Source organism: Ursus americanus, chromosome 12 (assembly GCF_024610735.1).
Source record: "Ursus americanus isolate L20-20 chromosome 12, mUrsAme1.1.p, whole genome shotgun sequence".
Lineage (NCBI taxonomy): Eukaryota > Metazoa > Chordata > Mammalia > Carnivora > Ursidae > Ursus > Ursus americanus.
Window position 1 is genome coordinate 4,272,274 of NC_142138.1, and position 17,116 is coordinate 4,289,389.

Here is a 17,116-nt window from a genome sequence, read left to right on the forward strand (position 1 = left end):
TCCGTCAGTTTCTATCCCAGGACCCCAGGATCACTACCCCAGCCAAAGGCAGCCGTCCAACCACTGAGCAACCAAGGCAACCCTAATATCTATTTTAAAATCTATTTTTCATACAGCCGGTTTCCTCAAACTCAGAGAGCATGTATTTTGTCCTTAGGCCCTAGTACAAAGCATTTCGCCTTCTGGTTTCTCTGTGAATATTAGTTTAACAGATGAGTGGGTCACACAAGGTACTAGACTGGATTTCTCAGGCCCTAGCCCTGGCTGCAAGGCCACTGAAGAGATCTCCCCCTCCCCAAACCAACCCTCCAGTCACGTTATCAGACAGTGGTAGCCATTTAATGACTGCTTAACATGAGCCAGGTACAGTGCTGATTGTTGAAACAAGCATTTCCTCTAATTCTCACAATATCCTTAAGGGGTGAACACTAACATTGTCCTCATTTTACATCAATCTTAAAAGATTACATGACTTGGTTCAGGTCACCCAGCTAATAACGGGGATCCCACATCTGTTTGCCACAGGAATTGGTATTTCCAGGTCCCGCTCTATGCCTGCCAGATTTCAACTTGCCTGACCCTTTACAGACTGGCGGAAGACTCCTTTGCAGGAATATTTCCCAGGGTGTCAAAGCCTGGACAGAAATAAAATCCCTGTTCTGATCACTGTAGGGAAAGCCATGGTCGAAGGCAATGGATGATACTCCAGGTGTGAGAAAGTGCAACCGTTGCAGCCTGCCAGTTATCTTCCACTCTGCCAGTTGTAGGAAATGAGGCACGCTGCTTTCCATAGCCGACTTGTCTTGCAACTTTCTGAACAAGTCACACCTTCCCTGAATCTTGGTTTCTATTTCTACCGAATGGGGCTGATAATCCCGATCTCACCAAAGCATTGTTAAGATTAAATAAAACCGCCAACAGCTTTAAAGTGTCTGAGCTCAGTACTCTGGCACGCACTGGGCAAACGACAAACCGTAGCTCTGAGTGGAGGAAAAGAGCTGGGAGCACCAAACCAGCCAGATTTGGAGTCTGGGTAGGGCCTACGAGGATGGCGTCAGCGGATTGGGCCAGCTGAAGGGGGCGGGCCCAGAGGGAGGAGCCAGCAGCGTCCCGCCGCAGTACTGACTTTGAATCAAGCGCGGTAGTTTCTGCGGTAGCCAATCCTAGGATGGCATCTTCCTGCGTCAATTGTTGCTGAGGCCCAGAGCCACGAGTCTCTCACCGAAGTCAGTTCTAGCCGTTGCTGCTGTACCCGTGCTCGGTTCTTACGTGTCCATCGGTTAGGACTGAGAGGACGGGCAGAAAGTTTCGGTCATCTACCTGAGTATCAGGACCGGAAAGAGACCCTCGGCTACACGCTCCAAACATGCAGAGCAGCACTAGCTTCCCCTTACGTGGAAGCCGCTGGCCGATGACCAGTCAGGAGTTGTAGTACCAAGATTCCAGTTCTTATGTGACTTGCTAGAGAAGCAGGAAGTTGCTTTTTTGGGGGAAAGCGGGCCAGGGAGGGAAGGTACCCCGCAGAACAAGACGGCAAGGGCGGGGGTGTCCTTGGGCTGGACTGGGGCAGAGTCCTGGCCCTTTAAACTCGAGGGGGAGGATCCGGAAGTGGATGGGCGGGGCAAAGGGCTCTGGTATATAAAGGGGCCCAGCCGCGCGGGGTCTCCAATCTGCCATTTTCTGTCTCTGAATAGGTCTCTGGCGTCCCAAATTCCCTCTGTTTTCCTCACAGACTCTATTCCGCCCGCTGGTCCACCACCTCAGGGGAACGATGGCCGCAGAGTCCACAGCCACTGCCGCCATCACTGCGGAGCTGGTTTCCGCCAACAAGTAAGCGGGACCATGGAGAGCTTGAGGCACTGGCCAGTCCACGGGGAGGGGGTGGTGGACGGGGGCTCCCCGGGAGGGACAGAAGCGTGAGAGGAAAGACTTGCCTCCCACTGACCAGCCGTCGCAGTTCGGGGAGGCCCGGACTGTAGAAACCCACCTTTTGCAGAGAACCTCGCGCATTAGCAGTAACACTAGTCGGCTGGCGCCCCCTGCCCCGCTTTTCGCGGCCGCCATCTTGCCGGGGGCAGCGGCTGCTGCTCCGTCGTCTGCCCCTCTTCTTCCTCCCCCGGCCCGGGGCTATCGGCGAGGAGGCGGGGCCACAGGGCTCCCGTCTGTCTATTCCCCTACTGTCCCCGCACTCCTGGCTCGCGCCTCCAGTGGTGTCCCCAGACAACCCGGGGAAATAAGTAACAGAGATTTGGCGCCAAAAAAAAAAAAAAAAACCTTTGCACGAGGAAGGGAGGCTGGCCCGGTGGGCTGGGGGGGCGGGGCCTTCAGGGGGCGGGGCCACGCGCGGGAGCGTTTGCTTTCCTCCGCCGGCTCTGGAGCAGGGGGCGGGGTCCTGAGGAGGCGGGAAAACTCCATTGTTTGGGGCTGTGCGGCTCGCGGAGATTCTCCAACTTCCGCGGTGTGGCGTGGTGAAGCTTTTTTCCCCACCATCTCCTCGCCCATCTGCTCTCAGCTATCTTCGTTCTTAGGCCTGTGGTGGAGAGCATAGTGACTCTTTAGGCTTCGGGAGTGCTGGCGAGAGACTTGGCTGCTTCGGAGGGATTTTATCGGGACGCAAAGCATCTTCACTAGCGCTGCGTGGAACTCCGCTTACTTCTAGCAGTCTTTGGTTGCTAGGTGGATGGGCGGTAGTATGCGCTAAGTGTATTAGGAGGGCTGAGTAGAAACGATTGTTTTGAAAGCGCCATAATGCTTGTCAGACGTAAGGTATTAAACAGTGAAAGGGAACACTTAGTTAATAAGAGGAAGCAAGTGCTGTTTCCATTTAGTGGGTCAGACTTTCCAATCATCCCTTTTTTTTAGGGGCCTGGTTTTATTTTTTCCCTCTGTACTTTAGAAGTTAGCTTCCTCCACTATAAAGAGAAAAGCTGCTGTGAGGTCTTAGGATTGGTTTGTAGACTTACACGCTGATGATGTTCGTACTTTCACAGTTACTAGAGAATTACGTACCTCTACCTGTGCTACCTACCACTTTCTGATTCTTTTCCCTGTTGGATTTAGGTTGAGCAGTGGTTCACAAACCACCCTCAGGATCATGTGGGAACTCTTAGAAAATACAATTTTAGTTGCAGGCTCCGGTTACAGACTCATTATTCATTGATTTGATAGGACAGGAATAGCTTGAGCTTTGAGAGTTGTGTGGTATCTTTTTTCTTTTTTTTTTTAAAGGAGCTCCTTGTTTGAGACTGGTGCTCAGGAGACCTTTTTATGGTGCGCTAGACAACTCTAGCAATCTATTCCACTTAGAGGGATCCTTGCCCTCTCAACCCTTAATAAAAGTATTAAGGGTTTGGTTTGGTTTTGAGATAAAATTACGCAACGAATATGGATTGCAGATTATCAGATTTTATCTGTGTATAGCTAAAGTTAAGTTAGTGGTGGACTAGTCTCCAGCTTCCTGGCAGGTCATACGCTGAGAAAGTACTCATGTACCTCCAGGAAGGAAAATAAACCATTAAGTTCCTCCTACCATAAGTTGCAAACTAAAACCCAGCAATTGTATCTATTAAGTGCTTTTTTGAATGTTTTTACTTGATTCACATGAGTTTGTTATGAAGTAGTTATCTTCCTTTTATAGGTAAGAAAAATCAAGATTAGAGTGGTGAAATAATTTCCAAATTCATAAGTGGCACAGTCTGGGTTAAACCCCAGTATTTCATTTTTATACTTTCCATTACCCATGAAAAAGCTTACTTTGAGAGTAAATTACGTGAAAACCTAATTAGCTAGTCTGAGGGAACGGTAAAGATGGCATTTCTCAGTAAAGTAAGTTAGTGAGGTATTCAGAGGTAAAGTGTCTAAGGTGTTTTAGGGGGAGGGCAAAGAAAATGACTTGTTTAGGGGCTCCTGGGTGGCTCAGTCATTTACACGTCTGCTTTTGGCTCAGGCCCTGGGATGGAGCCCTGTATCGGGCTGCCTGCTCCGAGGGGAGCCTACTTCTCCCTCTGCAGGTACTCTCTCAAATAAATAAATCAAATCTTAAAAAAAAAAAAAAAAAAAGAACAAGAAAATGACTTGTTTAGGTGCCCTTGTTTAGGTGCTCCGTTGGTTAAGTGTCTGCCTTTCGGTCAGGTGGTGATCCCAGGGTTCTGGGATTGAGTCTCCCTTTGGTTCCCTGCTCAGTGGGGAGTCTGCTTCTCCCTCGCCCATTGCCCCTCCCCCACCGCTCATGCTCCCTCGCTCACTCTCTCTTGCTTTCAAATAATAAAAAAATGACTTGTTTAGATTTTCATCTGATGCACTTTATAATTTTGATATAACCACTGAAAGAATAAAAACGTGTATAACTTTAAAACCAGTAGGGAGAAAAAATGGAAGGAGAAATAAACCTCAGTTAGTTGAGTTTGATACCAACCTCATTGCTTAAGTAGAGTGATGTTGGACCACAATTTTGTCAGCTGTAAAAAGCTTCCATTTGTCCTCTCTTCCCTCATGCCATTTAAACATTACTAAATGTAATCAGTGACTTAAGTGTTAAATCAGTCTTTGTCCTTATTACTTTTCTAACTAGTTTTTAATCTTATATTACAAAAGATAAAGAATATAACTGTGGAAGGAGTAAAGAAAGCTCATGAAGGAGTCTTATGTAATGCACTGAATTTTGACTTAGCTGTTGTCTAATTTGTGCACTGCTTATTTGTTGCTTGAGAAGAGACTTATCAAAATAAAAATAAGTGGTTTAACTCAATAATCTTAAAGTTCTGGGTTTGTCATTTCTATTTCCACAAGTGGTTTGTTTCCTCTATGTTGGTGTAGGGGTTATGTTAGTGCTTAGTATTTTGCTGTTTAAAATAAGATTAATAACTTCTTGTGAGTTAGCTCCATGGATTTATGATGAATTAATGTTATAATTATTTGTGTGAAATTTTAGCCAGAATACCTGAGTACCTATTTTTCAGTGAGGTGGAGGAGTTAAGTTATAAGTTAGGTATTAGCTCAAGTGTGTAAGTGGGAAAAGAGTCCCTCTGGTGGATCTGGGGGGGGACAAAAAACTATTAGAAGATTGTTTTAGATGAATTTTTAAAAAAATATTTATTTGACAGCAAGAGAGCACAAGCAAGGGGAGTGGCAGAGGGAGAGGGAGAGGGAGAAGCCGAGCAGGGAGCCCAATGTGGGGCTCGATCCCAGGACCCTGGGATCATGACCTCAGCTGAAGACAGTTGCTCAACCAACTGAGCCACCCAGGTTCCCTTAGATGAATTTTTTTTTTTTAAAGATTTTATTTATTTATTCGACAGAGAGAGACAGCCAGCGAGAGAGGGAACACAAGCAGGGGGAGTGGAGAGGAAGAAGCAGGCTCACAGCGGAAGAGCCTGACGTGGGGCTTGATCCCATAACGCCGGGATCACGCCCTGAGCCGAAGGCAGACGCTTAACCGCTGTGCCACCCAGGCGCCCCCCCCTTAGATGAATTGTTATTTGGTAATCTCAAGGTGCTTTTTTGAGGTCAGGGCAAAAAAATAAATGGAATAAATGTGTTGAAATTATTTCTCAATAAGGAGTATGACCTTGTACTTTTTTTTTTTTTTAAGATTTTATTTATTTGAGAGAGAGAGAGAGAGTGTGCCCATTGATTGGGAGGAGTGGGAGAAGCAGACTGCTGATGGGGAGCCCGACAGGGAGCTCCATCCCAGGACCCTGAGAGCGTGACCGGAGCGAATAATAAATCTTTCAAAAAATTTTTTTTAAGAACTATCTAAAATTTAAAAAGCAGGGATCTACAATCAATTAAATACTTTTGAATAATCAAGACCTAACTTCCAGGGGCGCCTGGGTGGCTCAGTCGTTAAGCGTCTGCCTTCAGCTCAGGGCGTGATCCCAGAGTCCTGGGATCGAGCCCAGCATTGGGCTCCAGCCCCGCATTGGGCTCCATGCTTTCCTGGGAGCCTGCTTCTTCCTCTCCCACTCCCCCTGCTTGTGTTCCCTCTCTCGCTGGCTGTATCTCTCTGTCAAATACATAAATAAAATCTTAAAAAAAAAAAAAAAGACCTAACTTCCAGAGCGCCTGGGTGGGTCAGTCGATTGAGTGGCTGACTCTTGATTTTGGCTCAGGTCATGATCTTGGGGTCCTGGGATCGAGCCCTGCATCAGGCTCCCCACTCAGTGGGAAGTGTACTTCAGAATCTCTCTCTCCATCTCCCTCTGTCCGCCCCTCCCCACTCACTGTCTCACTGCATCTGAAAAAAGGAGAGGTAAAGTTTAATGTAGTCTTGTCTATTTTCGCTTTTGTTGTCTCTGCTTTTGGTGTCCTATCCAAGACCAAGTCCAATGTCATGGAGCTTTTATCTTATGCTTTCTTTCAGGAATTTTAGTTCAGGCCTTGTATTTAGGTGTTTAATCCATTTTCAGCCCAGTTTTGTATATGGTGTAAGATAAGGGTCCAAATTCATTCTTCTGCATCAGCATATCCAGTTTTCCCAACACCATTTGTTGAAGACTGTCCTTTCCTCGTGAAGTGGTCTTGGCATCCTTATCAAAGATCATCTGACCCCATGTGAGGATTTACTTCAGGGCTTTCTACTCTGTTAATTGGTCTATTTGCCTGTATGCCAGTTGCCACAGTTTTCATTACTGTAGCTTTGTAATGTTTTGAAATCAGGAAGGAGGCCCTCCAACTTTGCTCTTTTTAAAAACTGCTTTGGCTTTTTGGGATCCCTTGAGATTATCCTTATAAATTGTAGGATAAATTTTCTATTTTTGCAAAAAATGCCACTGAAATTTTGATATTCATTGTGTTGCATCTGTAAATCTCTTTGGTAGTATGGACATCTTTTTTTTTTTTTTTTTTTTTTAAAGATTTTTGTTTTATTTGTCAGAGTGAGAGAGCACAAGCAGGGGGAGCAGCAGGCAGAGGGTGAAGGAGGCTCCCCACTGAGCAAGAAGCCCTCCTCGGGACTTGATCCCAGGACCCTGGGATCATGACCTGAGCAGAAGGCAGACACTTAACCAACTGAGCCAACCCAGGCATCCCTGAACATTTTTTTTTTTTTTAAGATTTTTTTACCTGAGGGGCACCTGGGTGGCTCAGTCAGTAGAGGATACAACTCTTCATCTCAGGGTTTTAAGTTCGAGCCCCATGTTGCGTATAGAGATTACATAAAAATAAAACCTTAAACAAAACTTTGCAGAATTCATTTATTCTAACAGTTTTTTGTGTAGTCTTTAGGGTGGACCTTATTTAAAAAAATTTTTTTTTTAAGATTTATTTGAGGGAGAGACAGAGACAGAAGGAGGGCATGCCTGCAGGGGGAGGGGCAGAAGGAGAGGGAGACATAAGCAGACTCCCCACTAAGTGCAGAACCGCATGCAGTGCTCATCTCATGAACCTGAGATCGTGACCTGAGCCGAAAACAAGAGTCAGATGCTCAGTCAAGCCACCCAGGCGCCCTTATTTTATTTATTTTTAAAGTTTTTAATTCCAAAAAAATAATAAAAATAAAAAATTTAATTCCATTATAGTTAATACACAGTGTTGTATTAGTTTCAGGTGTGTAATACAGTGATTCAACAATTCTATACATTGCTCAGTGCTCATCATGGTAAACGTACTTTTTCTTTTTTCTTTAAGTAGGCTCCAGGCCCAGCATGGGGCTTGAATTCACAACCCCAAGACCAAGAGTCCCATGGTCTACAACTGAGCCAGCCAGGTGCCCATGATAACTGTACTTTTAATCCTCTTCATCTATTTCACCCATCAACCCACACCTACCTTCCCTCTGGTACCATTAGTTTGTTCTCTATAGTTAAAGAGTCTGTGTTTTGGTTTGTACTTCTCTTTAATTGTTTTGCTTCTTAAATTGAGTGGACTTCATTCTTTAAAGTGGTAAGTGAAGAATTTCTGAACATGTATATAATCAGCATTATCAAGGTTAATGGTATGTGATGATGAGTTAATTGTCTTAGAGTACAAGGTCAGGGGTGCCTGGGTGGCCCAGTCAGTTAATCGTCTGATTAATTAAAAAAAAAAAAAAAAAGATGTTCAGGGATGCCTGGGTGGCTCAGTTGGTTAAGCGTCTGCCTTCTGCTCAGGTCATGATCCCAGGGTCCTGGGATCAAGTCCCGAGGAGGGCTTCTTGCTCAGCAGGGAGCCTCTTTTACCCTCTGCCTGCTGCTCCCCCTGCTTGTGCTCTCTCGCTCTGACAAAAAATAAATAAAACAAAATAAAAATAGAAATGACAAACCCAGAACTTTAAGATTATTGAGTTAAACCACTTATTTTTATTTTATTTATTTAACAGGAAGAGAGAGAGCATAAGCAGGGGAAGTGGCAGGCAGAGGGAGAGGGAGAAGCAGATTCCTGTTGAGCAGGGAGCTCCACACAGGGCTTGATCCCAGGACCCTGGGATCATAACCTGAGCCACCCAGGCGCCACTAGACTGTTTGTTGTTTTTTAGGAATAATTCTTTAAGGTAAAAGTACAAGGCAAGTCATTAAATTTAAAACAAAAATGACCTGCCTGTTTTTCAGTATATTTTATTGAAGTATAACATACTACAAAACGCACAAATGGAAAACGTACAGCTAAGTGAGTTTTCACAGGGGAAAATTAGAAACAAAACGCTATGGAACCCAGAAACCTCCCTTTTAATCACATTACTCCCTTCAAAGATAGTTCTTCTGACTTATAATGGATTAGTTTTGTCAGTTTTTGAACTTTATATAATTGGAATTATACCGTAAGTAGTAATGTGTAGTTGCTTATACTCAACATTATGAGAATCATCCACATTACATATTTTAGTGATTTTTTTTGTGCTGTATAGTGCTTCACTGTATGAATATACCATACTTCATCCATTCTATCATAGGTGGACATTACTTTATCCATTCTGTCATAGGTGGACATTGAGCTAACATTTATTTTTGTAAGGGTCACTTAAAACTTTGTAGGGAGGGTGATAGATGATGATCAAAATGATTAGGTGTCTGGAAAACTGCGTTCTGTTTCTGGTTGCCACAGTGGGCCTTGTTTTTCCTGTATCTCGTGGTGGCTATAGTGGGGGAGATTCTACAAGTTAACTAAGATTCATTGCCTTTTTTTTTTTTTTTTTTAAAGATTTTATTTATTCATTTGACACAGAGAGAGCACAAGCAGGGGGAGCTGCAGGCAGGAAGAGAGAGGGAAGCAGGCTCCCGCTGAGCAGGGAGCTGGATGCGGGGCTTGATCCCAGGCTACTGGGATCATGACCTGAGCTGAAGGCAGATACTTAACCAAGACTGAGCCACTCAGGTGCCCCTGAAATTTGTTCTTTTTTTTTTTTTTTTTTAAAGATTTTATTTATTTATTTGACAGAGACAGCCAGAGAGAGAGGGAACACAAGCAGAGGGAGTAGGAGAGGAAGAAGCAGGCTCCTAGTGGAGGAGCCCGATGCGGGGCTCCATCCTATAATGCCGGGATCACGCCCTGAGCTGAAGGCAGATGCTCAACGACTGAGCCACCCAGGCGCCCCTGAAATGCATTCTTATAGGAAAATTTTGTGAAGCAGTTTTCTTGTCTCCCGGGTTATAAGTGTATTTCCCCTGTATTTACTGAACATTTGTTTTAGTTACTAGAGATACCATACTTAAGGAGACAGAGGAGGTCCCTCTTCCCAGATGAAGTTTCCTCTGCTGGGTTATAGACTGTAAATACGTAGATTAGAGAATGTTAGTGATAAAATGTCCAGATGCTTACCTTAATTTACCCATTTTAAGGTGAAAGTAACTAGGTGATTAATTTAGATTGCATGGTCAGGGATTGCCTCAATGACATATGAATGGCAAGGGACCAGCTATGTGAAGATTCTAGCATGGAAACTTTATTCATAGAAGTAAGGATAGCAGAAAATAAGGGTGCACATGCAAACAGGTGGGTAGTTTTGCTGTGGTGAAGGAAGACTTGTCTGATTGTTTCTGTTCCATGAAGTGTGAGGCAAGGTCTGCTTAGAAGTAAGGGGGAGTGTTGTAGTAGGGTGTAGGAGATATGAAGAAGAAATAGTCATTTTGGAGACAGGGAAGAAATAATCATGAAAAAAAATTCTACAGAATGTATGTTAGGATTGCCAGTGTTGTCCCTGTTTTAGGTTTGTGGCAAGAATTTAAAGTGAGTCCATTCAGTGCTCTTGTATGTTTTCTTAGGATGTTCATTCAGCTGTTTGGCTATAGCAGATACAATAAATGGTTGGTTAGAGGGTTGAGACCTCGGGAACTTAAGGATTTTCAGAAGAAAACTCTGAATATAGAATACTTTCTTCATAGAGGGTTTATGTTTTTTTTTATATAAAGATTTTATTATTTGACAGAAAGAGGCAGCCAGTGAGAGAAGGAACACAAGCCGGGGGAGTGGGAGAGGAAGAAGCAGGCTCCCAGAGGAGGAGCCTGATGGGGGACTCGATCCCACGGTCTGGCATCACGCCTCGGGCCGAAGGCAGACACTTAACGACTGAGCCACCCAGGCGCCCCGTAGAGGGTTTATGTTAAAAAAATATCGTGAAGATAATAATTGGAGATTTGCTTCCCAACCAACCTCCGTATCTAGTCCGGCAGCAACTACCCATTTGGTCTCTTGGTGCTTCCTCTTTTTCCCCCTCAGATAGCAGTCTCCTCTGCATTTAAACATCCTAAAATGGATGCATTTAAAAACCATTTCTCCATCATATATCTCTGTTTAGCTACTGTTTTTGCTTCACTTCATAGTCAAACTTCTTTAGAGAACAGTATGCCTTCCTAGATCCCCTTTTCTTCTGTTTGCTTAACCATTTAGCAAATGTATTTAATATATATTTAATGTGTTAGGTTTTAGAGATAAGAAGATGAATTCAGTCTCAGTTTCTGGTCATCAGATACATAATCTAATAGGGCACACATTTGTTCAGCTTGTATCAGTCTGGCTTCTTTCCCTTCATGCCATCTGAACAACATTGCTAAAAGTAATCATTGATTGTATGCTAAATTAGTTCTTACTCTTAGTTTTCTAATTAGTTCTTAACCTTTTTCCTGCATTTGATACCAGTCACTCCCTCCTAATTTTGTTTTCCTTTGCTCTTACCTCCATTTCTTCCTATCTGTTTGTTAGTGATTGCTATCAATTCATTATATGTCAAACATTGAATGAAGTGCTTTGTGAACTTTAATTTTCTTTTTCTTTTTAAGGATTTTCTTTATTTGACACAGAGAGAAAGAGAGAGAGAGAGACAGTGAGAGGGAACAAAGCAGGGGGAGTGGGAGAGGGAGAAGCAGGCTTCCCGCTGAGCAGGGAGCCCAATGTGGGGCTCAGTCCCAGGACCCTAAGCCGAAGGCAGATGCTTAATGACTGAGCCGCCCAGGCACCCCTCGTTTGATTTTCGAAAGAAATCCTGTGAGATAGGTTCTATTAATTATGGTTGGTGAAACTGAGGCACCTCACAAAGGGCAAAGTCACTTGCCCTAATGCTACCCTAGTGATTCAGGATTGGTCACTTATTTTAACAATACTGATTAGGTGCCAGGACTTGAGCTTGGTGCTAGGATACAGCTAGAATAAAATGGATGTGATTTTTTTCCTTAGAGCTTAATCTTGGGTAATACAGAAAGTCAATAGGCAACTGAAGTATAGTATGAAATGGGATGGTGTCATATATGTTACCAAATCACCTGTGTAATTAAGTTTAATTTCTCTGTAAAATAGGAGCGTTGCCATCTGCCACAAGGTTTGTGAGAGGATTAAATGAAAACGAATAGGTACGGCATGTGTTATGTTTGGCAGTCAGATGTTTGCTTTGAATTCCCTTTTGAAAGTTAACCATTTAGTTTTTCATAAGCACCTCCGAATCAATACCTAAGTCCCCCAATTTTCACCTTATTTTGGTTGGATAGCACTCAGGTTTCCCAACCCCAGAAATGAAAATTCTGGACTCTTTCCTTTTCTAGTTTTCAAACAGTCACCACTATTCAGTGGTGTGGTATTCTATAACAGGGCTTAGAAATGTTAAGTCTAGAGGGCCAAGTAGGAATGAGTGAAGTGATTGTAGAAAATTCTCCTCCCTTAAAGTGAGTGGTCACTATTTAACTTCAGCTGATTGTGTGAGAAGGTGGGGCCATATTGGCAGGTATCTGATTTTTTAAAAAATATTTTAATTATTTTTTTGAATAGAAAATACATTCCTGATTTTAAATCCAGAATGTTGGTTATATAGTGAAATGTCCCTCTACCCCTTATTTCCTGGTCATTTTTCTTCTCAGAGTGAACCACTGTTAGGAATGTATTATGTATTCCTCAGTGACAACCTTATGCGTATAGAAGCAAACAGTATGTAGTTACTAATTCTACATTTGTTGTATAAATGGTAGCCTACTTGACACATTTCTGAGCATTTAGCAATATATCTTGGAGACCGTTCCTTATCAGGGTACAGTTTCCTTAATTTTTTTTTATGGCTGCCTTGTGTTCTAGTCTGTGGCTATCTCCACAAATTCCCTACTGATAGACATGTGAATTGTTTCCAGGACTGTGTTTTTATAAATAGTGCTACAGTGAATAGCCTTGTAAATAAACGATGGGTGTATCTGGAGGGTAAATTTCTTTCTTTTTTTTTTTTACTTAAAAAATCTTAATTCCAGTATAATTAACATACAGTTTTCTATTAGTTTCAGGTATACAGTGTAGTGATTCAACAATTCTGTACATTACTCAGTGCTTATCACGATTAGCGTACTTACTCTTAATCCCCTTCACCTATTTTACCCATCTTCCCACTCACCTCCCCTCTGGTAACCAGTTTGTTCTCTAAGTTAAGTGTCTGGTTTTTTGTCTCTTTTTCCTTTGTTCATTTGTTTCTTAAATTCCACATATGAGTGGAATATGGTGTTTTTTTCTGGTTTATTTCACTTAGCATTTAACATGTTCTCCAAGTAATTCTCAGGTTGAAGTTTGAGAACCACTGCTTTAATCCATCTCTTCTTCAGACTATACTAGTAATACCTTAGTTCAGGCCCCTTTTACTTGTCTAGGCCACAAACAGTGAAAGTAAATTTATCACTGGTGAATGCTTCACAATGTTATATATTTTTTAAGGTATTTTTAAAAAAAGATCCTGGCCCATGTGCATGGACCGGTGTGGCTGTGTCTCGGGCACTGCAGGGAAGCAGCACACTGTGGTGTCCTGGCACCATTCAGGTTGTGCCAGTGGGCTGAGTGTTAAGAGCAAACCTGTACAGGGAAGAAAAAAAAATTTTATTTATTTGAGAGAGAGGGAGAGAGAGCACGCCCGTGTGAGAGAGAGCATGCAGGCGTGAGAGCTGGAGGGAGAGGAAGAGGAAGAGAGAATCTGAAGCAGAGCCTGACACTGGGCCTGAACATGACCTGAGCTGAAACCAAGAGTTGGCCGCTTATCCGACTGAGCCACTCAGGAGCCCCTACAAATGTTATTTTTATAATGTTATTATGGATTTTTTTTGTTTCTAATTTTATCTGCTTCAAAATATCTTTCATACTACAGTTAGAGTATATAAAAATAAATTTGATCATGTTAACACCTTCAGTGACTCACTTCAGAATAAAAATTTAAAGTCTTAGGTGGCATTAAAACAAAATAATCTGGCTCCTGTATACCCGTCCAGCCTTGCTCCTTTGTTACATCTTCTTTTTTTTTTTTTTTTTTTAAAGATTTTATTTATTTATTCGACAGAGACAGAGACAGCCAGCGAGAGAGGGAACACAAGCAGGGGGAGTGGGAGAGGAAGAAGCAGGCTCATAGCAGAGGAGCCTGATGTGGGGCTCGATCCCACAACGCCGGGATCACGCCCTGAGCCGAAGGCAGATGCCTAACCGCTGTGCCACCCAGGCGCCCCCCTTTGTTACATCTTCTGATGGAAAGTGGGACAAGGAAAGTTAGAAGGATAAAGTCCAGTTCTTGGAATTTACATTACAGTTTAAGGATGTGTTCTCCAAATTAGGGAAGAATTAAGCTTTAATGATATAGAGATGGACAGTATGACAGTTGCCTTATTTATGAAATATTTTTAAACATTAGGATTTTTATTTTTTAAAGATTTTATTTGTTTGACAGAGTGCACAGCAGGAGGAGTGGCAGGCAGAGGGAGAGGGAGAAGCGGGCTTTCCCCTGAGCCCGGAGCCCGATGGAGGGCTCGATCCCAGGACCCTGGGATCATGACCTGAGCCAAAGGCAGACGCTTAACTGACTCAGCCACCTAGGCACCCCTAAAGATTAGGATTTTTTAAAATGAGATATAATTGACAGTAGTTTCAGGTGTGCAACATAATGATCCAGTATTTGTATATATACTGCTAAATGATTGCCACAATAAGTCCGGATATGACTTTTTTTTCCAGTTTAAACTAGCTCTTACAAAATGGACATTGTTTAAAAGATTCCTGCTTAGAAATGGTGAATTGAAGGTGATAATGCAAGCATAAACAAATAGCAAGAAAATAGCAGAATTGACACTTCTGTTTATAGCTTGTACTGCCAGCTCTAACAGACCCATTAGGAGGATAAAAACAATGGCTGTCAGTAGTAAACCCACTAGCAGATATCTGAAAGTAAACAATCTGTTCAAGATAAAGTTGATTTTTGTTTTTTGTTTTTAAAGTAATAAGCTCTGTGCCCAGCATGGGGCTTGAACTTACCACCTGGAGATCAGGAGTTGTATGCTCTGCCACCTGAGCCAGCCAGGTGCCCTAAGATAAAGTTGATATTTTAACAGAAGGTAACTGCTTTTCAAAAGAAACCTGCTATGGAGAAAGCTTATTTAAAAACCAGTTATTTAGAAATGTTTCTGTATGTGATTTTATTGCTAAATTATTTAGAAATGTTTCCGTCTGTGATTTTACTGCTAAAATATTTATATGTTAATAACTTTGGGAATGCTTGTTTTTGCTTCTAAAATCTTTAAAACACCTATAATTTGATTCACTTTTCAGTTTGTAGTAAAAAGAAATGTGCAGCTGTCCACCAGAATATATACAGAGCAATGTTCACATCAGCTGTCATAATTGCTAAAAACTAGAAATGATCCAAATGTTCATTACAGTTCAAAAGACCAGATTAAAAAAATAAAAGAATGTTACACATTTGCCCTCATTTACCATTGTCAATGCTTTTTATTTACGTAGATCCAAATTTCTCCCTGGTATTACTTTCCTTGTGCCAAGATTTCCTTTTTTTAAAAGTTTTTTTTAATTAAAGAACTCATTTATTTTTTTGTCAGAGCACAAGCAGGGAAACTGGGGAGCAGCAGGCAGAGGGAGAAGCAGGGAGCCCGATGTGGGACTTGATCCTAGGTCCCTGCAGTCATGACCTGAGCCTAAGGCAGATCCTTAGCTGAGCCAGCCAGATGTTTCTCTTTGTCTAGATTTCCTTTAACATTTTTTCTCATAATTGCCTATTGGTGGCGAATCCTCTCTTTAATAGGAAAGAAGAGGATTTATTTCTTATAATTGAAGCTTTAACTTCATCAGCTTTAGAATAGGTTGATGATTCTTTCAGTATTTTAAAAATACTGCTTTACTGTCTTCTGACTTGCATTGTTTATAACGAGGTTGGCTATCATTGTTATATTTGTTACTATGATTTTACTGTAAGTATCTTTTTTTCCTTTGCCTGATTTTATATCTTTTTTTTTTTTTTAAGATTTTATTTATTTATTTGACAGAGATAGACAGCCAGTGAGAGAGGGAACACTGGCAGGGGAGGTGGGAGAGGAAGAAGCAGGCTCCCAGCGGAGGAGCCTGATGTGGGACTCGATCGCAGGACCCTGGGATCACGCCCTGAGCCGAAGGCAGAGGCTCAACGACTGAGCCACCCAGGCACCCCCCTTTTTTTTTTTCTTTTTTAAAGTAGTCTTGCCCAACATGGGGCTTGAACTCACCACCCTGAGATCAAGAGTCAGGTGCTCTGCTCACTGAGCCAGCCAGGCACCCCTGTGGTTTTTTTATCTATCATTGGTTTTCAGCCACTTGACATTAAATACTTTGGTGTGTTTCTCTTCATGTTTCTTTTGCTTGGGGTTTGTTGATTTTTGGATCTGTGGCTTTATGCTTCTCATCAAAATTGGCAAGTTCTCTGCCATCGTTCATTTTTAAAATTTATTGTTTATTGTTTCTGTGGTGTTTGTTTTTGCCATCATTTCATTTTTTTAAAAAAAACTTTTATTTATTTGAGGGGGGAAGAGCACGAGCAGGCAGGAAGAGAGGGAGAAGCAGATTGCGCACTGAGCAGGAAGCCCGATGCAGGGCTTGATCCCAGGACTCTGGGATAATGACCTGAGCCAAAGGCAGACACTTAACAGACTGACAGACTGAGCCACCTAGTTGCCCCTCTTTTTTTTTTTTTTTTTAAGATTTTATTTATTTATTTGAGAGAGAGAGCATGTGAGCATGAGCAGGGGGAGAGGGAGAAGCAGACTCCCCACCAAGCAGGGAGCCCAATGTGGGGCCAGACCCCAGGACCTTGGGACCACAACTCGAGCCCAGATGTTTAACCAGCTGAGCCACCCCAGTGCCTCTGCTATCATTTCTTTAAATATTTTCCTCTATTCCTTTAAATACTTCCTTTCCCACCTCTATCCCTGCAGGGACTCCAGTCCACATGTATGTTAGTCTGCTTAGTGTTTCATACTCATGAAGTTCTATTTTTTAAAAAAACTTATTTTAGAGAGAGAGGAGGGGAATGGCAGAGGGAAAGGGAGAACCTCAAGCAGACTCCACGCTGAGTGTGGAGCCTTAGGCAGGGCTCAGTCTCATGACCCTGAGATCATGACCTGAGTTGGAATCAAGAATCCATTGCTTTACTGACAGAGCCATCCAGGCACCCTGAAGTTCAGTTTGGTTTTTTTTTTTTTTTTAAAGATTTTGTTTATTTATTTGAGAGAAGAGAGAGGGAGAGAAAGAACGAGCCAGGGGAGGGGCAGAGAAGCAGGCTCCCCGCTGATCAGGGAGCCTGTTGTTGGGACTTGATCCCAGGACTCAGGGATCATGACCTGTGCGGAAGGCAGACACTTAACCGACTGAGCCACCCAGGCGCCCTCTATTTTTGTTTTTATCTCATTTGTTTCCCTTCTCTCAGATCAGTGTCCTGTGC

The 17,116-nt window shown here is 42.7% G+C and overlaps 1 protein-coding gene across 3 annotated transcripts in view; it reads left to right on the forward strand.

Annotated features, from left to right (window-relative positions):
* The first annotated feature begins 1,636 nt into the window (after positions 1-1,636).
* Positions 1,637-17,116, forward strand: part of NASP (nuclear autoantigenic sperm protein) — a 39,719-nt gene continuing 24,239 nt past the window's right edge. The window contains exon 1 of one of the 3 annotated variants that reach the window (XM_087865850.1): positions 1,637-1,830. In XM_087865850.1, the coding sequence (XP_087721976.1) occupies positions 1,772-1,830 (59 nt within the window). In that variant the 5' untranslated portion in view covers positions 1,637-1,771. The remainder of the gene's footprint in view (positions 1,831-17,116) is intronic. The other 2 variants (XM_045799674.2, XM_045799673.2) reach the window with 2 other exon arrangements.